Source organism: Aulostomus chinensis, chromosome 6 (assembly GCF_037954235.1).
Source record: "Aulostomus chinensis isolate RoL2024-O1b breed Wild chromosome 6, RoL_Achi_v1.0, whole genome shotgun sequence".
Lineage (NCBI taxonomy): Eukaryota > Metazoa > Chordata > Actinopteri > Syngnathiformes > Aulostomidae > Aulostomus > Aulostomus chinensis.
In genome coordinates this window covers 7,728,183-7,749,810 of record NC_141325.1, presented here as the reverse complement: position 1 = coordinate 7,749,810, position 21,628 = coordinate 7,728,183, and the positions used below count along the sequence as shown (strand labels likewise).

Here is a 21,628-nt window from a genome sequence, read left to right as displayed (position 1 = left end):
ATGTTGTTGTAAAAACAAGCTGGTTTATCCGACTGTGATGCCACTTGCTAAGTGATTCATTTTAAGAGTAACAATTGCTATTTATTCATTTATTTATTTATTTATGTATTCACAAGAAGGTGGTGCAGTGGTCAGCGCTGTCGCCTCACAGCAAGAAGGTTCAAGCCCCGGCTCCAGCACAGGATCTTTCTATGTGGAGTCTCCATGTTCTCCCTGTTCCTGTGTGGGTTCTCTGTGGTACTCCAGCTTCCTCCCACAGTCCAAAGACATCAAGAGGGGACGAGGCTGATTGATACTCTAAATTGACTGTAGGTGTGACTGTGAGTGTGAATGGTTGTCTGTCTCTATGTGTTGGCCCTGTGATGGACTGGTGACCTGTCCAGGGTGAACCCCTTTTAACAGCATAAGTGGAAGAAAATGGATGGATGGATGGATGGATGGATGGATGGATGGATGGATGGATTCACAAGACTTTGATTTCAGAAGCTCATCGATTTTGATCAATCTTCAACCCCCTAAAAAAACAAAATGTTTTGGAATATTAACAAATGGCATTGTGCTGCTTTCGTGTTTTGGCTTCCTTACTGTTTCGGAATAGTTTCTCAGGACAGGGGACAAACTGGTTCCCCTTCAAGCACTCCCCGTCCTTCAGCGTGAAATCTTCCTCGCAGGAGTCACAGTCATCATATTGAGGCCCTCCACAGGTACGACAGGCTCGGTGACACGGCTCACACTCTCGGCTCTTGACGTCCACAAAGAAACCCTCCTGACAGTGGTCCACACACTTCCCATCTGGAGACACAAACACATTAGTTTGTCTTTTAGTCAAAGGAATTCAATGAATTCTCTCTCTCTCTCTCTCTCTCTCTCTTTTATCATCACAAGATAACCTTTAGAAAGCGTCAAAAGGTCGCACAAGGGGACACAGTATTAAACAACACAATGGGTTGACATTCACACGATAAATCAACTTTTTCCAAACTGTACCAGAGACGTAGAATCCCTCTTCACACCAGTAGCACTGGGACTCGTCACAAATCTCACAGCGCTTGTCCTCACACGGCTCACACGTCATGCTTTTAATCACGCTGAAGGTCCGATCCGGACAGGACTGGTGACAGTCTGAGCCCAACCTGGCAGACGCACAGAGGGTGTGAAGACGAGAACTAGTGGGAAGGAAATAAAAGGCTGCGAAGTTCTTAGACTTACTGGTAGAAAGTGTCTTCGCATTTAAGGCAGAGAGTTTCCTGTTGGTCTGAATCCTCTGTGACGAAGAGCGGAAATCAAAATGAATAATTAACAGGAGGGCTCTTGCACTGTTGGGCGCTCGGGCCCGAACAAGTGAAAGGATTCTAAACTCTCAAAGATTTGTTTGAAAGCAGCAGCGGCCGCTTTGGTTCACATCATTGCTACTTTGATGATTTGCTCTGATGTGAGGCGGTAAAGCCCGATATAAAGAATATTATAAAAAATTTAAAAAATACAAATATGGGAAAAGAGCATTCATTCTTCATGTGAGCAGAGATTCACATACAAGAAGAGACAAGTAAATTGGAAAAAGTACAACATAGGGTGTGAAATAAATTTTTAAAAAGTATAAAATAGATTTCACGATTATTTTTTGATATATTACTTTTTCAAACTTACAAAAAAAACTATAAAAGCTATGACACCGTTTCACACAAGGAGGAAATTACATTATTTCCGACTGTAAGTCTATGAGGTTAAATTGCTTGGATCAACTGTTTGTTTTTTGTTTTATTTCGTTTTCCATGAATATGTAGTTGCATTTGCTACCAGCAGGAGGCACTCTAACAACACATAATGACTGTTTGCAGTCGACTCAAACTGCAGCGATCACAACCAAACTATGTAACTAATATCCAAACATCATTTCACTTCTATGACGTCTGTTAATTCCTTCCATCTTTCAGGAGTCACGTGCTGCTCTCAGTGTTTGTGTTGGAGGTGTACTTTGGCAGAACAACACAAAAACAAACACAATGTGAGTGACAGGCTTGGAAAATGTATTGGAGCCCATGCAAGGGATATTGATTAATAATTTAGGTGTTAGAGAGTGTGTGTGTGTGTGTGTGTGTGTGTGTGTGTGTGTGTGTGTGTGTGTGTGTGTGTGCGCGCGCGTGTGCGTGTGTTGTGTGTCCTTGTACAAACACAAGAGAATGAGTTCTTTTTTTTTTTTTTTTGCATGCCCATTAATTCCTGCTGTCAATCAAAGCCATGCAACGGGTAATCGAAGAAAAGCCAGGCTGTCAACCCTCAGTCCAATGACAAAACATCCCCAAGGACACATGGGTGGGAGGGTAAGAGAAAGACAGGAGCAGACAGGAAGCAGCAAAAGAGAAAGAATGAAGTAGAGACAGAAGAAGAGATGGAAATAACTACTTTTTTTTTAAAGCCCCTTCTGCAGACTTGCCCATTGGGACATTCATCCTCTCCAGAAAAAGCCTCAGTCGACCCCCACACCCAATTCCTCCTTCTGTCTCCTTCAAGCTCCCACAACTTAACACTGCACTGGTTTGCACTTCAATGCGGTCGACAAGCCACTACCTGTGAAAGCCATTACTCATACAGAGAGAGGCTGGAAGAAAGGAAAGGTGGGAGAGACAGAGGTATAGAACAAGAGAGAGGGAGTGAGGAGCCGGAAATCATGCCTTCGGGCTGTGTCTATGTGAAGAGAGAAAATAGCGCCCGCATAAATATTAACCGAGCAAGCCAGGGGAGGGTGGATTTCAGTAGAATTTAAACTGGCATCCTGAGGTATGCACTTGTGGAATGTAGTACATTTACGATCGACATGTACTCACACAAAAAAGCACATGTATAATATACATGACACACACTCAGTAAAGAAAAAAGGGGACTGTGTCAACACTTTGAGGTGTTAAACAGGCAAGATTCATGAAAGTCCTAGGGAAGTGGACAGAGAAGAAGAGTTAGCATCTACGTAGAGGACAGCTGGTCTCAAGTGAGCTTCTCGGCATAAAAAAAAGCCCAAAACTGGAGGTGAGGTGAGTCCATGGGAGAACAACTGTATTACTGTGCCCTCGAAGCATAATATGACACATTAAGATCAATTCTACGCAGTGAAAGTCATCATGCATCATGACGGAAGATCTGATGAGGATGAATTTGGAACGAATGATGTAGAAAATGGACAGAAAGGTTTTTAAATCATGGAGGAATAAAGGGAGGATTCAAGGACAGGTGATATTTAGAGAACAGACTTTAAACCCACAGGCTCAGAATCAGCAGCACTGCGTAAGTATGTGAGCTTCCACAAGGAAATGGTACCTCCACTGCTGTCGAAGTACAACTCAAACAAGGACAAACAGGCTCGACAAAGGCAAACAAACATCTAACACTACAATGTATGGACAAATGTATCATATGCATGTGCATACGGGTGTAAAAAAATATGACAAGAGGACAATAGTGCAACTGTGCTGAATGCAAAGATGAGAATACATTATAATAAACAGTAATTCAAATTTGAGTGGAGTCGCGTGCCTAGAGTGAAAGCTTATTTGAATAAATATGAAATTATGAATAATAATCATGCATATTATGTGTGGAATAAATAACAGAATATTGTAGGTGCAGCGGGGACACTAGTCAATAAATTTGAATTTTTGAGCTCCATCCCCTAATTAAGGAGTAAAAGTATGGGTGGGACGAAATATCCACACTGCAATTTACCATGATAATTACATTGTCAATACAGTAGCAACAAATACTGATATTTCTGTCATATCACTGCCATTATCAATGGATCCCCTGTTGTCAATTTGACACACTGTTGCACTCAGACTCATCTCAGGTGAACAACACTACGAAACGGACCATGACAGTGTACTCTAAGAATACATAATTCCTCATTTCTAAGGTTTTTTTTTCCTTCCTCAGTTACTCGGATGTTGTAATGCATCATAAATGAAATATATCGCAAAGTTGCAGTATCGTGGTTTTACTGTTATCATGGTCACATGGTGTACCACATTAGTATCCCGAGTCACTCTTTCATTCCAAGCACTAATATCTCATCTCATCTCATCTTATTTCATAATCTTATTTTATAATGTCTAAAAAAAAAAAAAAAAAAAAAGGTAAAGCTTCCACCCAAATCTGATGTAGCACAGCAGAAAAAGGAAGCCAAGAAATCCATCCCAGAAATGTCTGAACTGGTTTTCATATAGTTTGAAATACAGACAACCACATGGTGTAAGCACTCACGCACGCACGTACGCATGCTAGCACGTACGCACGCACGCACGCACACACACACGCGCACACACACACACATATTTCAGAAGCCAGTCTCACACATTGTGCATCACAGGACCAAACATCTGAAATCTCAAATCCAGTGACTGACGTGTTTAGTTTACGGATTACCGCGAGCGGGTGGGTGGGCGGCAGGATGAGAATGAAGGAAGATATTCCAGCCAGCGTGTTTAATGACATAATAGCAGCTCGTCTCCACCACAGACCCAGCAAAATAACAACTTTCAACAGTATGATGGTGATAATAGTTAGAAGAAGGAAGTGCTTGTCTTTATGTGGTTTACACTGACAGGATGAGGTGTGAGAGCTCAAGGTTAACATTTATATCATTTACATTTCAGGGGGGGAAAAAGAACAAATCTGCCAAACCTCATTCAGTAAATGAAGGTTTCAGAGTCCTCTTGGTGGACAAAGGCATAGTTAGCATTAGTTGAATAGATACGGCTGGCATGCACAGGATTGCAACTTGTCTTTCATTGTGGAAAAGATCGTCAGTGTGAAACAAATCCGACATCCTGCTGCACTTAATGTTGCACCTTGTAATGAACTAACGTTTGTGATAATTGAGAAATTCTGAGAGCCTCATTTGAAGAGCGATGGCTGCAGTACCATGACAACGCGCAGGTACAACCTCCCGCATTCAGTAAAGACTTTTCTATTAGGCGTTATGGCTGCAACTTTTCCCAAACTTAGCTCACAATCTTGACACCTGAAATGAAAAAACCGCACTGCCGTCTGTCACTTTGACTGCACACTTGTGGTTACAGCAATATTCTGTCAATAATGCTGTCACAAAAACAAACATTTTGAATGTTTAATGGATGAAAAACATTAAAAGAACACAATAAGGAGTGAGAGATGTGGTGTTTACTCACTGCGTTTACATTGCTTGCAGCCCTCATCACAGGGGAGGCAGTCGTCATTGTCTGCATTTGCAACCTCACCTGATGACCACAGAAGATAAAACATACTTACAGCAAAACTTTCCTGCAAGACTTTATTTTTCTGACTCATAAATAAATGTCTTACACTCACCTGCTTCTCTCCTGTGTCATTTCTTTGTGACTTAGAATGCAGAAAGAACCAGAAATGTATCTTTAGCTTGAAGCTAACAATCATCGAAGGCTACTTAAATCAAAAACATCTGTCCACATACTCTGATATGTGTCATCTGGGATAATCCACATTTTCCTTATTTGGACGCATGCTCATCAATCATTGATTTATCTTAAACTACTTATAACTCAGTCCTGGTGCATTCACTTAAACTAGCTCACTCACGCTTGCTGACGGAAGCATTAAACTAAAAGTTTGTTTCCAGAGCAGATCAAATGACTTGTGGATTACTGAGCACATGGCTGGTACAGAAAGACTGGATTATACTGGACAATGCACATGAGAGCTTGTAAATAGATGGTTTAGGCCAGTTTTGCAGTTGTATTGCTGTATTTGTTGTTAGTCTTTGGCAACCATTAGCTTCAAGGAAATTACACGTGGCCGGTTCTTTCTGTTTTCTGGAGTCATAAAAGAAGTAATACAGGACGCAGCTCAAAATGCCTATTTGTGGGTACATGAAAGGCAAAATACGCTTTGGATGAAGTATCACTTAAAGAAAATAATTCTGAAAATAAAAATGTGAAATAATTAAGGTTAAAAGTCATCCTCAACATGGGAAACAATCTTGCATTGGCGTTTGAATTAATCTGAAGGTGGAGCCATGTCTTATAGCCCAAAGAGAAGAGAAGAGACAAGAGGAGAGGAGAAGCGAGAAGAAAGGAGAAGAGGGAAGAGAAGAGAAGAGAAGAGAAGAGAAGAGAAGAGAAGAGAAGAGAAGAGAGACTCTTGCCATCATCCACAGCAGATGAAAGTTCGCCTGCACCAGAGCTCAAACTGTGTGAGGAGCATGTTCAGACCTGCCTGCTACATATGATAAGAATTTAGTCTCATCATCCTCCCACTCATACATTCGATACGCTCCCATACGAACTCTCATCATCTCTCTGTCTCACTTTTAATGTGCTGAAGTTGTAACTTGCCACCTTTCCTGTCCCTTATCTCAAATCAGTCCCAAAATCATCCCTCCAAACTCTCTCTCTCTCTCTCTCTCTCTCTCTCTCTCTCTCTCTCTCTCTCTCTCTCTCTCTCTCTCTCAGTCCTCCTTTGGCTGGCGTCCACATTTGATCTCATACGATGACATCAAGCGTAATCTTTCACACAATCTCTCCAATGAATACAGCAGTGAATGAGCCTAGAGATGAGAAAAAAGTTGTTTCTCTCTTTTCAAGCAGTGATAAGAGAGAGATAAGTTATGAAAGCAATGAACATCAGTGTCTCTCTTTCAGCAGACTGCAAATCCCTTTATTGCATTATTGTATGAATGCTTAAATATCAAAGAATCATATTAAAAAAACATCTGAATAACCTTTTGGGCACAAGTATTATCAATTATTAAATTTCCTTGATTAAATATCATTGTCCTATTCACTTTACTGTGTGTTTTTCTCACTTGGTACTTCAAAGAGAGTAGCCTGAACATCAGCCGCTGCCTCTTTGGTCCGGCGACTCATGCTTTGGTGTTTAAATTCTTTCTGTAAGGTGAAGTGTGTTACACGTGTTGAGGTCCATGTCAGTCAACATATTTTATGATGTGCTTCATTTTCTAGTTCAAGAAGCGGCTTCAATCATTCCAGCATAAAAATATTTGCTTACAGGAATGCTTTCGGAATGTTCTTGTCATGTTGAAGGATCTTTCATAAATAAGAACATTGTAAGAATTTCAATAGTCTTTGCAGCCAAAAATGTTGCAAGCATTTGTCACATCATCCCTTTCAGCCTTCCAGAGGACAAAAAAAATGCTCCCAAACTAATAAGCAAAAAAGAATTGTATGCTGTTAATATTCCAAAATTTTCAGATGAATGAATAATATTCTAAACATTTTAAGAGAGTTATTACCAAAAACTTATTTTGATTACTCATTTTATTTAAAAACTTATGAGAAGAATATTCAGGCAACAAAAAAAAGCCAGGGAACTGCAGTTGAAGAAATTATGGCAACACTGAATGGGTGTTCTGAGAAGAAACTCTCTGTGTGGTGTCTCATGGTGAACTCTCACCTGCACTGCACTCCAACGGAACGCACTGGCCATTTCTGAGCTTGTGTCTGGGGCTGCAGCGGAGGCAGTGGAACGCTGATGTGCAGACCATGCATTCCGTAGCACAAGCTTCACAAAGTCTCAGTCTCGAGTGAAAAAAACCCTCAGGACAGACGTCCCGACATTGACCCCGAAACAGGTACCTGGCCACGCCAAACTTATCTAGAAGGAGCAGGAGAGGAGAGGTCAGCAGGTATGCAGACATTCTTAGACTGGGAGTCATAGTAAGACATGGCTGCTTTGTCTCGTGAACGTGGTTTCTTACACATCTCATTTGTATGTTTTGAGTCACCGTTTTTGAAATGGATACTTTAATATCTCTGATATTTTCTATTCCTTCGGTCCCTCTTATGCTCCTTTGTGCAGCAGCTTTCATGTTTCCCCTCTTGACACCGCAGGGGTGTAAATCTCCACATCACTATCAGAGGTCAGTATCAAGATCTGTCTGCCTGAGCTAGTGTGTGTGTGTGTGTGTGTGTGTGTGTGTGTGTGTGTGTGTGTGTGTGTGGTCAAGATGAGAGAGGTTGTTTGGAGAGAGAAATGACACATACGGAGGGTCTCTTCATGTTATTATTGTTATGTCTCATCGAGCCTCAGACAGACCTGCAATTAAATGGAACCACATTTGCAAACAGTCTGACAAACTTGCTGGCTAATTGAGAGTGTGTGTGCACACGTCAGAGAGTGTTTGAAGAAGAAATCTGGTGTTAATCTTCTCTTCGGCTGTCTGATGTCTTTCAGTGTGTGTGTAATTGTGTGTGTGTGTGTGTGTGTGTGTGTGAGAGAGAGCGAGAGAGAGAGAGAGAGAGAGAGAGAGAGAGAGAGAGAGAGAGAGTATGTGTGTGTCACCAGTCTCTCTTGTGTAAATACATTCAGTCTGACAGCCATAACACTGTGTGTGTGTGTGTGTGTGTGTGTCAGTTATTACTCTATTTCTTCAGCTGTGAGCCTGTGAGGTTTTATCCTGACGATTTCTGTTTTCGCACTGATCAAAAGGTTGTTGTTTTTTTATTATTTAATTAGCTGCTCTGGATCTTATGCTTGCGAAACCTAACTTGTAGATGAAAATGTCACGGCAAATTAATTGTTTCTGCATTATTGTCCATTAAACACACACACACACACACACACACACACACACACACACACACACACACACACACACACACACACCAGAGATTTTATCCTTTCATTGAGCAAAACCCTTAGAGATGTGCTACAAATATAACAAACAAATGAATGATAGTCCTAGTTAACACATCTATCTACAGACATCGGCTGGATTACAGATTTAATTAGATGAATTCACCTTCAGGGGATTTATTGGTGGAGTCAGCTTGATCCATGTGATGCTATGAAAAAGCACGATCTTACTTCCCTTCCAGTCACACTCAGCTTTGTGCCGCAGTGAACCACCGTTCACATAAATATACCTGTTTATCTACCTGTTCAGGTAGGTTCATATATATAATATACACATAGTGTGTGGTGCAATCAGCGCAGTAATGGTGTGCAAGATGAGAAATACACCAGCCTTAAAGGTCAGAATGTACAGTTAGTTTTTTAAATGAGGTTGTCCGGTGAGTGTACCTCTGTCACAGCTGGTGCAGTAGTCAGGACCCTCATCAGTGCAATCCTGGCAGGTGTGGTGACAGAGATGGCACTGTCTCTCCATCGCATACCGGCCCCTCTGACAGCGGATTACACAATGACCGTCATCAAAGAACCTGCAGGTGGATGTGGTTCACAATCACACAGCACATCATTCACTCATTCACAATGGACCAGTATGTTGGTCTACATGTAACACACTCACTGTTCCACCTGCCAAAAAAAATGAATGAACCATGTTGTGTTTGGTAACTTCTAATTAAAACATTCTTTGATTTCAACTTCTTATTTTGTTGCACCAGATTTTGTTTTATGTCCCAGAAGGGTATTCTGCTTCTTAAGAGTTTTAAATATTCTGGAACAAGAATTTTTAAAAAATAATTATACCTTCTTTGCACCTCTCCTAAGACTGAAGTATTTGGAAGCCGCTGCTGCCGCTTAGAAGCGTACGCAACTCACGTCAGGAGTAAGGAGTTACAAACTGCCATCAGGCTTTGATTCCTGCCTGTAAGACTAAATCCTGGGTTACAAAAATTCGTAATGCACATGAAACAAATTTCTACAAGAGCATTCATGAAAGAGGCAGTGAATGCTAAACCAAACAAATGTAAATATAAAATAAATACAAAAAATATTTGCAGGATTTATAATCTATCCTCAAGAAAAACAAATGAAATGTACTCGTAGCGGCATGATATTGATGATTTGAAAAATTCTTGTGAAGGGAAGGATTTGTAATAGCATGAAATGTCACATCTGAAAGTGAAATTTATCCTCAAATTTGATTGTAGTGTGTTTCGTATCCTCTTATGATGAAATACACTTCAATTTCAGAGGTAGTGAGTTGGAGAGTGTGTAAAATAACTGTACCAAAGCGTACAAAAAGAACCCTGGCAGTGGATTTTAATGACATCATGTGTATTTTTAGCACATCAATCCATCTTTTTTCCCCCGTCATGTAACAAGAGCTCCTGTTTTGTACTGAAGCTTGTTTACTGTCAACATGACGACTACTAGCGAGCAGAGTTCATCGTGTCTCCACACGTTTCAGTGCAAATGCTGCTACTTGTTGTGGTCACGTGGGTGGGTGCCTCCATGTGACCCCTCTCTTACGTGACGCGGCGAAGTTACTGGAGTGCAAGTGTTAATGCTTCCTCTTTCAGTTCCTCTCACCGTGAGGTAGGGCAGCTGGTGCAGTCGTCTCTCTCTGGACCTGAGCACTGCAGACAGGTAGCGTCACACAGGTGGCACGTCCCGTGTTTGCTCATGTACTCTCCTGCAGGCCGAGAGAGGCGACAGTCAACAACATCACAACCTGACACAACCGCTGCTCCTCTGCAATCAACTTCCTCAATTAGCGCCTGCATTTCTCTCATACTTTGGTTACACCACATTTGTTTACCAGCGTTGTCATGTGTTTGCGCACTTGCTTTTTTTTTTTTTTTGTAAATTTCAATTGATGCTTTGACTTAGCAGCAATTATAATCAACATTCAGCTGTTGTTGTTTTCATGTCTTTTTAAAGTCCAGCTCATTATCTTCTGGATTCTCACAGCAACAACAACTGTATACTGCCTGCTCTCTCTGTCAGTCACAGTATTGAGTCTTTTCAGTAATTGCTGAAAGGTTTTGTCTTGTTTTGTTTTTACAGTAAACAGAGACGACCTTGTGAGCTTGAAGATATGGGGAAGCTTCCAAAAACACAAACACAGACTATCTTTGTGTCACCTGTACAAACTGATTTTTATCACAAGCCTGAAGTTACAACATGGAGGGATAACGGTAACATGAGCTTGCTTTTAAACTGACAGACCATTTCACTTGTGTATGTCTGTGTTGTCAATCCATGGGAGAACAAACGGATTTAATGGATGACTTTAAAAAAAAATCTTAAACACACTAATTACATCTCCACGATGGTACAGTCAGGTAAGTTTGATCATCCATATTTGATCATTACTCAATCTTTGATGCTTAGCAGTCAGCTGCTCCACATATTTGTTCAGGCATCCTTTTCTGCAATGATGATCATCAAAACAAAGCAGAGAAACAGATTTCACCTGGAAAAGAGTTTGATCACTGCAGCTTCCTCCCTGAAAACCTGCAACAAAGATCCTCAGTGAAGCAAACAAACAGGTTTTCACAAGGAGGCAGGGGAGTGGGACTTTGTCACCTTAGACTCAGTTTAGGGGGTTTTCAAAGGTGCCTTACGTGATCAGAACACGCATGAACAGCACTGGACACAAGAGTGTCCTGCAAAGATCTGTTACGATCCAGTTCATCAAACCAGTTGCTGCAGTGGTCTGGAACATATTTGACCACATATCTTTCCTGAAACTTCCCGGCGTGGAGGTGACAGGAAACTATGTCATCAGTTCAGTGCAAGTTATTTATTATGATAAGATAAGATAAACTTTATTCATCCCGTACTCTGGAAATTCTGTCGTTACAGCAGCATGGGGGGGGGGGGGGGCAGCAAATAGTGCAAGGGAACTGAAATTCGATAAATAGACAAGTTAAAAAGATACAAAAAGTATAAGAATAATAAACAGGATAAGTATATACACAACTGCGAGTGATGCATAAATTCACGGTAGTTCTCAAACCAGCTTGTTTTCATATAAGCCGTGCCGAGCAACGCTGACTGACTGGTGTCACGACTTCACACCGGGCTGTCTGACCCTGTGGCGGAGGTGATGTGGGCAGGAATGGAATTTGGACATAAGTGGTCTGCTGGACACATTTAGAAACGCATGATGGGCGTAATGTGTCTCACTGTCCACTTGTGGTCTTGGTGTTCTTACATCAGAGCAAAAGTTACAGACATAGTTAAAAGCTTTTGGGTTTTGTTAAACCAAACAAATTAAACCAGCGTGAGATCAGAGATGCATTTCACATGTTTATGAGTTATCGGTTGCAGAAAAGTGTGTCCCCCCTCTAAATTCAGTCTTTCTTCTCTATAAATGTTCAAATAAGACAATAGCTCACCTAAAATCAAAGATGAGGTCAATGCATCAGAAATTTGTCTTCTTTCGTTTTTTAATAATCTTACAGCCCTTCAGTGATTCAGTTTCTCTGTCTAAAACTGCATGAGTCGTCCAAACTACTGCTAATCAATAGTCATTGGTTGGTGCTGTTGCTTCAGCACCTTTAATGGATGTGAAATGTGGGAGTTTTATTTGGAATTTGTTTTGAATGTAGATCAATTTCACTTTAGATCTCATAACCACGCCCACCAGAGTATAATCAAGAAGTACGTGATGAGGAGGAAGGAGAGAGCTTTCTAATTAGTTTTAATTAGATCAGAGAGGCAGCAGATTTACCTGCAATACAAAACAAAACTCTGTGATAGTGCCAATTTAACATTTGTTTTTGTACTTGGAAAAGAAATGTCTTCCTATGTCCTCCACTGCAGAAAATGTGCGTAGGTTTGTCGGTTGGAAAGTTACAGGCTGGAAATTGTGATGTGAGTTTGCCAGACAATCTTGACACCTGGCAAAGTAATTTTTGAGTCACTGGCAATATTCGAAAGCACCATCATCACACTCCCAACGTAGATATATGACTGTGTGTGCCGCAGAGAAAAAAAGCACCTCACTGGACCTGAGAGATAATCAAGAAACCCTGTTGCATTTCTGAATGAGTGTTTTATACGTGATGAATTTGATATACAAGTGGAAGATGTTGAAGCCAATGGTGCTTTAGAAGACAGAGACAAATCAACCTCCAGATTCAGACTTGGCAGTAGTGAAAAGAAGCACAACAAGAGGTATAAACATTGTCTCTATCCCACCTTTGTATGAGACAAAGGTGACAGACACTGGCTAAGACATATGGATGGAGCTATGTGTTTTTGAGTGTGTGTGTTTGTGTGTCCTTCCATGCAGCGGTGAGGTTGTCTGTGCTCGCTGGCGTTCTGTGAAAAGCTCAATTGTTCCTTTCAAAACAAAAGAGCTTCTTTGTATACAAACACAACAGGTGGCGGCTTCCCATTCAGCAGAGCTGCTGCTGCTGCTGCAGCAGCACGAATAAACGCCGTCACTCTCCCTCCCTCCTACACACACACACACACACACACACACTCTCTCCCAATCTCTCTGTTTATCTCCCCCTCACTCACGCACGCAAATAAACAGGGAGCCAAGATCTCGGGGGACGTAAAGATGCACAACTAGCTAAAGTACACACTCAGATGGAAGTAGAATGGAGCAGAGAAGAAAGAGATTCCGTCACTCAGGGGAGTAAAAGTTTCCCCCTGTTATGGACTTGGCTGACCTTGTGAAGACATTGACAGTCTCCTCTGTCAGGTTCTGTGGCAGATATCACACTGACATCCACCACACCTGCTCCTGAATCCCAATTCCCTGCCCTTTCCACCTTCTCATACCGGCACACTTGCTACACGAGAAAGAAAATACTCACTACTCCCTGCAGGTGGTACCAAGAACATTATTAACAATGGGTCGTATTTGACTGGGAGAAATGATTAAGTGTCAGAAGCACCTGGAAATATACAGCTGAGAGCTGCTTGTCAGAGTTAAAGCAGAATGTAATTTGAGTATCAGAAGAGGCTAAATCTATAACACTCAAAAGTTAAAGGAGTCCAGAGCTGAAGGGGATCCAGCCATGAGAAAGTGTACACAAAGACTTTTATTCCATATTAAATGAGCCTTTAAAGGCAGAGTTTATTTGAGTATGTGACACATTATGGCATTAATGATCTTGGTCATGTAGACTTTGACTGAGAGTGATTACAGATTGTCAACGGCAATCAACACCTGCATGGAGTGTGAACACCCCATCCCTCAGTATTCACCCCCCACCCCCCAACACCCTCCCTCAGTATTCACACCAGCAGCTCTAACTAATCATCTCCATGAATCAGACGGTCTTGTTGAAGCGCAGCAATAAAGAACTAGCTAACTTCTGCAACACGAACAAAAACTACACAAAAATGATGGAAAGATTCGTAAAAGACGTCTGCTTGTTCTAAATTTAATGGTTTAATTTACCGTTAATAAAAAAAGTTGACACAATTCAATTCATAAATCTCATAATTTTGATGCTTTTTTTAATTGAATATTTTTGACTTAGTCTTGATAAAAAAAACAAAACTAAAAGTAACACTTTTACTACTTGAAATGATTTTATCTTTTTTTCCCAGTTCAAATGAGCTTCCAGGGTTGAGTGACAGAAATAAAAATAAATATAAAAAAATATTCAGAGGCCCCCCAACGCTTGATATACATTGTTATCTGCTTATTTATGGAAAATCATGTCAGATAATTCAGTTGATCTCCAGGATATTGATCCCACGTGGTGGTGAGAAGATAAAATCACCTGAAACATTTCAGAAATGATTTTGAAGAATTTGATTCACTATATTTGCTTGTCGCACTGATTTGGACTCGCTAATAAATTCTACAGAAAAACTCACGATAAAAAAAAACTCCTGGTATCTTTTCTGACATTGAGATTTCGCCCATGTGAGACAAAATATTTACAAGTCATAAACTGACCCCATCCTCTTCTGTCCCCCCTCAAGCGCTGCAGGGGTACATGAAACTTTCACTAAATAAAATTTGATCAACAGCTGAAAAAGTGACTGAAACCATTGATCAGTTTCAGTCACGCAGAAACACAAAATCATCTCAAAAGCAGCGATCACTGCGGACTTTTTGTTTTGTTGTGCGTATGTATAGTGCAGAGGAGAGAGAACGCTGATGAAACAAATATTACTGATACAAATAATGAATGAAAACTGAAAAAGAAAACAAAAACATGAACAGATTAAACATTTTAATACGAACATTTAAGTAAAAAAAAAAAGATTTTCAAAACTAGGACATTAATAATGCATTGTCACAGATATGTCACAGGTACACAATAAAAACAGCTTTTATATGAGGTGTGTGTGTGTGTGTGTGTGTGAGTTTGTGTGTGTGTGTTTACTATCACACAATCTAAAGTCAATTCAAGTCATCTTGAAACAATGACCAAAAAATAAGTTTTTGTTAACCAAAACAGGGGATTCATCAATCTTTATTACAAATCAAGAACCATAACCAGTTGACAGTACATCAATTCATCTAATACTGTAAATGCTCAATCGGCAGGTGTGTGATAACCTGCACGGATATGATATGAATCTTACACATTACTGTTGCTGCTCTTTTTTTGTTTGTTTGTTGTAGGTTTTTTTTTTTTTTTTTTTTTTAGAAACCAGCACCACCAGAATAACTTTTCTCAGGTAGAGGTTCGGAGACAGACAGGAGGAGAAGCCACGCAAGGATCCGTTTGGCTCTTTTCTGACCCGGTGAGGCCTCAAGTTCAGGTTTAACGATTCAAATGTAAACAGAAAAAATAAATTTGGTTTTCACCCAAATGTGTTCCTCTGGATTTTATATGAACTTGTAGCTCTGCTTCTCGCCACAGTCTGCCTGTCAGGGATCTTTACCTGTCCTTGAAACACGATAATAGTTTCTGTGCCGCCCATTGACCTTCTATGTTGATAGTGTAGCGCAACGCTACAGTTGCAATGCAATCGCCATTATAGAGGAATAACGGAGAGATGAAGGGATGCACGGTGAAATGTTGGTACATCTCGGTGACTGACAGTAACTGTGCAGCTGGTAAATTCTTCAGCCACAGTAAACAGATGGAATCAATACTCAGTTTTGGGCTAAAGTTGACTTCAGAATCAGCCTCGCGAGTGAAAAAATAGATGCATCCCTCGCACCTCTAATTCATTATAACTCACTGCAGCGTTTCCTTCCCTGCAGAAAGCCTCGGAATGACTTTCGACTCATCTTGTTGTACCTCTGGAATGAATCAATGCCGTCTGGGCTTACATCAAGAATTAATGGCGTTCTCCTACCGATAAAGACAAACACTATTCAGAGGGCAGGTCTGTAGGTTGTTGTTTTTTTTCTTCTTCTTTTGTTTTTTTTTTTTTAAATAAATGGAATGAGGTGATTTTGGTCAGTAACATGCATCAGTCCTGGGATCCTGCGGCATCTTCAAGTGGTGGCTTCATATCTAAGAGCATGTGAGTGTGTGTGTGTGTGTGTGTGTGGTATACATCTCTCTCTCTTCTCTATGCAGTGTTTATGAATTTGTCTTCTCTTCCCTAAACAGCCCAGACAGACATCATTTTCACATTACTAAGTGAGCTCTTTTTTTTTTTTCTTCCTTTGACGTATATTTACAGGCAGAAAACCTTGGCCTTTCCTAATGTATGTTCAGTTTCCATCTGGTCATCGTTATAACACTGGAAAGAGACTAGGAAGAGGAGCCAAAAAATAAAAATGCACACAGACGTATTCAGAGATTCACAGGTTGAGTGGCTCCTGTTTTAGCTATGCACCCTACACTGGCAACAAAAAAGAAGGTTCAATTATTTTGGCATTGATGCTTTGGTCACAAAATACCGACACTTTTTATATCATGTTTTTCACTTTTGTTGTCATTTGCTCATTTGTTCTTGAAGAAAGTCCCAGTCATTTTACACCCTGACCACGTGTGTGTGTCCCAGTACAGAAAAAAGGTAGGTTTGTTGTAGTCCTGTCATCGCACCTCCGATGCAGTCCCTTTAAGAGGCACAGATTCTCTTATAAATTATGTGACTGTGACTGAGTGGGCGGAGGGGGAGAGTTTGAGAAGAAGGGGTGTCCCCTGTGCCCCTGCATCCCCCTCCCCCGCCTCACTCCCTATGAGTGAGTACGTCCCGTCACCCCTTTTGTGAGCACGTTCTGCAGCACAGTTGCTGCAGCACTTTCCTCTGGCAGAGATTGTTCTTTTTAACGAGCACGCAGAAACTGCCTTCCGCCCAAGATTCTTCATTTGCTTTCCACAGACCAGGAAGAAGAGATAAAGTTTGGAAGTAAGGGAGGGGTGAGCACACGCACACGCACACACGCACGCACGTTAACACACAGGGCAGAACCATGGGGGGGTGTAGGGTGGTTGAATGTCACACGATTGGTCAGGAGTGTGTTCAGGTGACAGGAAGAGTTTTATGATCCAATCACAGGTGAGGTTCATCGAGGCAACAAAGATTGTAGTCCAGTGGAGTGATTGGATCCATGCCAGGAGGAAAGGAAAACAGATTTGGGAGAAAAAAAACAGAGGGAGAGAGAGAGAAAGAGAGAGAGAGAGGGAGAAAAAACAAACGTCACACAATTAGAAAATTGAAAAGAAAAAACAAAATTTTGAAAACTCACAACTTCTGTCACATTTTTGTATCATCGTAAACTTAAAGTGGACACTCAGACCGTCTTCTTAACAGTTTTTAAAAAAAAATCTGTTTCAAAAAGGGTATAAAAACCAGTCCCACAATGCCAGAGACAGTCTGAACGTGCACTTTAAGGTGAGCATTCATCAACAGAGAGGTCACGCATTATTTTCCCCCTCAGCACTTTATCTCATCACAAGCTGAGAGACATTCTGGATTATTTTTAATAAGGTCAAGAGGTCTTAATGATTAGGGCGTCACAGGTTTATTTACCATGAAAGCAGCATTAGCCCAAACATGCACAAGAGATAAAAAATGAGCATGAGAAAAGAAGCAGGGAGAGTCAGAACATGAATGCAGAGAAGCAGAAACGCTAGAATATTTGTGAGGGATTATTTTTAATAAGACACATCAGTGTTTGAGTTCTTGTGAAAACAGAGTGACACAAACGTGCGAGTGCGTCACCGTGAAGAGGTCTGACGTTAGTTCTACGTGCTGCATGAACAAGGCGAAAGAGCACACAGGCAGATGTTTTGCTTGAAGACGCCACAGTGAGCAGGTTGATTCAAGAAGTTAGTAACACACCCACAGCTCAAATATTCCAGAGCTCTTTGCATTTACATTTTACAGCCTGCGTGATAAAACTACAATTAATGATAATTTAGCTGATGATGCAAAACAGTCTCCACTTTATAGAGAAAGTTGTGTAGGTCCTGTGTAGTTCCCAATTTGAGTGCTTGAACAAAAACATCTAATCTGCTTGTAGGAATTAAAAAAAAACAAACACGCATCGTACAGAATTTTCCAGTTGTGATGCTGTCTGTTCAAATATTTTGTCAAAGCCTATACAGTGTAAACATAATAACCACATTAGAACAAAGTTGCAGATGAGAAAGCTGACAACTCACCATCTTTGCAGATGGTGCTGACCACACAGGCGCCGGCCTCCAGATTGTAGCCACTGACGCAGCTGCTGCAGTTCCGCTCACCGGGCCCCAGGCAGTCGAAGCAGCTATGGTCACACCTGTCGACAGTCGCATGAGGAGTGAGATGCCAGTCTGCTGCTGCAATAATGTCTCCAGAGTTAGAAGAGCTGGAGGATATCTGTCTTGCACTTTCTTTCTGTAGTTTTAACCTTTCAGTTGATTGATGTTCTACTTTACTGTTCATCTACAGGCTAAAATGAGTTTCATGCTGCAGTATTACACTCTATTTAGAATACCACTCAAGCTATTAGAGAGTCTAAATAAAGATCAATACAAAATCATGTCACCCTCTTGAACCTTGAGCAGAAAAGTTATAAATCTACTCCGTCAGATGACTCATTCATAATTCAGCATGTAAACAAAAGTTGCTAACGGTGCATGACATGAGGACTGACACTTAGCACACAACTGTCAAATATCTGCTGTGATTAAAGTACGCTGCTCACATACATTCATACTTTGTTTCCAGTTCTTTCTGAGAACAACTCACACCAAAGTCAGAATGACACACACACACACACACACACAAAAAAAGCCATAATCCTGAAGGTGCAGAGGGCCAACATTAGGCAATACAAAACCAAAAATAGTTATATCATTTATCATCATGCAAGTATGGGCCAGAACATTTACTGGAAATGGTCTGTTATCCGCTTCAGAGATCAGGAGAGATCTGGCAGAGAATGCGGGAATCAAGGAAGGTAAAGGGTCAAGTGAGCAATAAATAATGTGAGGTGTCCACTACAGGACTGTTAGGAAAAGAAAAGAGGTGTCTGAGTCAGTGGAGGGTTCGATTGTTGGTGCGAGGGGAGGAGTGGTCATCAAAGTGTCCCCACACACAAGTTACTTCCAACCCTCTCTGTTCATCCAGGTTGGCGAACAGTGAAGAGACAGAACTGTTCCTGGCAAAACTGACGAAACGATGTCCGTGCACGGAATGTTAAAAGTATTCATATTATAAATTGCTCAGTGTTAAGACCAAGTCCTCCAATGACATTCACCATTTCATTGGTGGTCTACATTCAGAAGAAGCACACATTTCAACAGATTTGTTCCAAAAAAGTGGGTTTTTTTTGTTGAAAAGTCTACCCCCTCGTTCAGTCAGTCAAAGCGTCTATCCAAGAGATTCAATAAGACGTTTACTCTCTAAATCCTGATTGGACATGACATTATTATCTTAATATACTACTCGTATGCATCAGTCAGTTCATCGAACTGCAGTTTTTGTCCACACACTACATAGTGTGAAGTCAAAAATAAAGAAAAAGAAAAATGAGGAATAAAATCTATGGAAGTCAGTCTTAGGATCTTTTTAATTTTATAACTAAAGTTAAACTTGATTGCATAATATATCCACAAGACTTTTAAATGGCTGAACCCCATCCTTTTATTGGTTGCTGTTTTTAACACTTGGACAATTAAAATTAGCCTACCATGTATTGTTCCTCCATTATAGAGGTTTTATTTATTCACCCGGAGGAATTATTTATTTATGGAGACTTAGCTAACTCTATTATCTACCATGTTTCTAATGTGGGCTCTGTGTGTGTGTGTGTGTGTGTGTGTGTGTGCGTGCATGTCTGTCTGATTGTTAGCTTAGTGTACTGTGTTGACACGTCCTGCTGCTCCTCTACATGTGAAGTTCCTAACGAAAAAATAAATTTCTTTTGAATTTGAATTGAATAGAAAGCCACAAAAAACCTTGAATATGAATATATATTAAAAAATTTAAATCTGAGAGCCAGCAGAGATTTTACACTGATAAAAGAACGACGAACGCGAGGAAAGACTAAACTGGGGCGAAGCTCTACATTTCCTCCATTTTGCCTTCCCACATCAGGGATCTGAAGCGTCTTTGCGTGTTCTATGTTGTAAGATACTTTGGGCAGGTTTGCTGACTCACTTCTTGCAGGACCTCTGCACCTGCCCGTTGTCGGACGTCTGCTCAGACAGGTAGTAGCCGTTACTGCATGTTGACACACACCGCCAGTCCTCAAGCAAGTACCCGTCGGCACACTTGGTGCACGCCTCTATACCTGTGCCTGAAGAAAAAAAAAAAAAAAAAAAGCAAAAACACAGCAGGGATGATTTGAAGGGCTTTGCAAGCCAGATAAACACTCACATGTTAAGGCCTAAGATGGCCTCTTACCTGCACAGGTGGCACAGGCCCGATGGCAGGGCTCACATGTCCGTCTGTGGCCATTGTAGTACGAACCTGCATCACAGGTCATCTGGCACTTGTTCCCTTGAAGACTAAAATAAAGTGAAAGACATGAATCATCCAGTAAATATCATCAAAAATATCAAATTAAAAAGCTCCACCCGTATGTTTTTGTGAGCCCCGCTGATACAGTCTGGTGTTTAACTACAGTACAGGAATGTGAACGTCTTCTAGATTTGTGGTTTTAAACCAACATATAGAGCTGATTTAGGAAGTGCCAGATGTCGCTGTTATATGTTTGGAGGGTTTCAAGTCAGATGTGTGAAGTCACAGTGAGGACAGGTTAGTGAACTTGCTGCACTGAGCTGAGAAACAGCTGGTCTTTGTTAGCGAACGTTTCCCAGAAACAATCGTGTCTGGTCCTCTTTTCCCCCTCTACTCACAACTGATCATGAATGGTGAACTGAACGAGAGCGCAGAGACTTTGTGTGTGTGTGTGTCCATATGTCTTGCTAGTTTCCAGAGGAAACTACAGTTTTAAAAGCGTTCCTACCTCCACCTCTGTTGCTACACCAAACACTTCAAGTTGGCTTTAAGACCGCAATGTTTTAAACTTTGCACAAGTGTTTCGTTGACCTATCAGGAATTCCTGCACTTTGAAACGCCCAACCCGCTGTCAGGTCAAGTGGGGTCAGGGTAGTTTGAAGAGGCTGCTGTGGAAGTGGCCAGAAAATGAACTGGAACATGTCTGCATGGGTAACCTAAATGGTTTAGAGATCAGGGAATCTTCAAAGAAAGGCTCATAACCCAAAATGGGCAGCAGACCCACTTCTTGCGGGTCTCCGCATGACACGAGTATATGTGGGTTTTAATAAGCCTGGGTCACAGGGTGAAACTAAGTTTACTCAATACAAGTCCCAAGAGGGGAACCATCGGAACGCCTGGTTTCACCGGATCACTGTGGACACAAACCACAGTGTAACACAATGCGCTTGTCTAAATTAACAACACTTTACTCCTGCAACATTTCAGTGGGTGAACACAAAAAGGTTTTCATCGTGAAACCGCAACACTGACAAAAAAAACAAACCCTCAGCTATTTCTACTCGTAAGACAGGGAACGGAGCCTAATAGTAGTCCTGCATGTGATTTGTATCAGATGGTCTGGTAGCAATACAGTCGC

The 21,628-nt window shown here is 41.1% G+C and overlaps 1 protein-coding gene across 2 annotated transcripts in view; it reads right to left on the bottom strand.

The window, feature by feature from the left end:
* The window catches only part of pcsk5b (proprotein convertase subtilisin/kexin type 5b), an 82,577-nt gene that overhangs the window by 7,315 nt on the left and 53,634 nt on the right, over positions 1 to 21,628 (bottom strand). Inside the window, exons 18-27 of one of the 2 annotated variants that reach the window (XM_086206230.1) lie at positions 20,434 to 20,537; positions 20,188 to 20,326; positions 18,207 to 18,322; positions 10,240 to 10,342; positions 9,046 to 9,182; positions 7,417 to 7,617; positions 5,178 to 5,246; positions 1,210 to 1,264; positions 988 to 1,133; positions 586 to 792 (exon numbers count right to left, since the gene is read on the bottom strand). In XM_086206230.1, the coding sequence (XP_086062356.1) occupies positions 586 to 792; positions 988 to 1,133; positions 1,210 to 1,264; positions 5,178 to 5,246; positions 7,417 to 7,617; positions 9,046 to 9,182; positions 10,240 to 10,342; positions 18,207 to 18,322; positions 20,188 to 20,326; positions 20,434 to 20,537 (1,277 nt within the window). Of the gene's footprint in view, positions 1 to 585; positions 793 to 987; positions 1,134 to 1,209; positions 1,265 to 5,177; positions 5,247 to 7,416; positions 7,618 to 9,045; positions 9,183 to 10,239; positions 10,343 to 14,849; positions 16,911 to 18,206; positions 18,323 to 20,187; positions 20,327 to 20,433; positions 20,538 to 21,628 lie in introns of those variants that run through there. The other variant, XM_086206229.1, reaches the window with a different exon arrangement.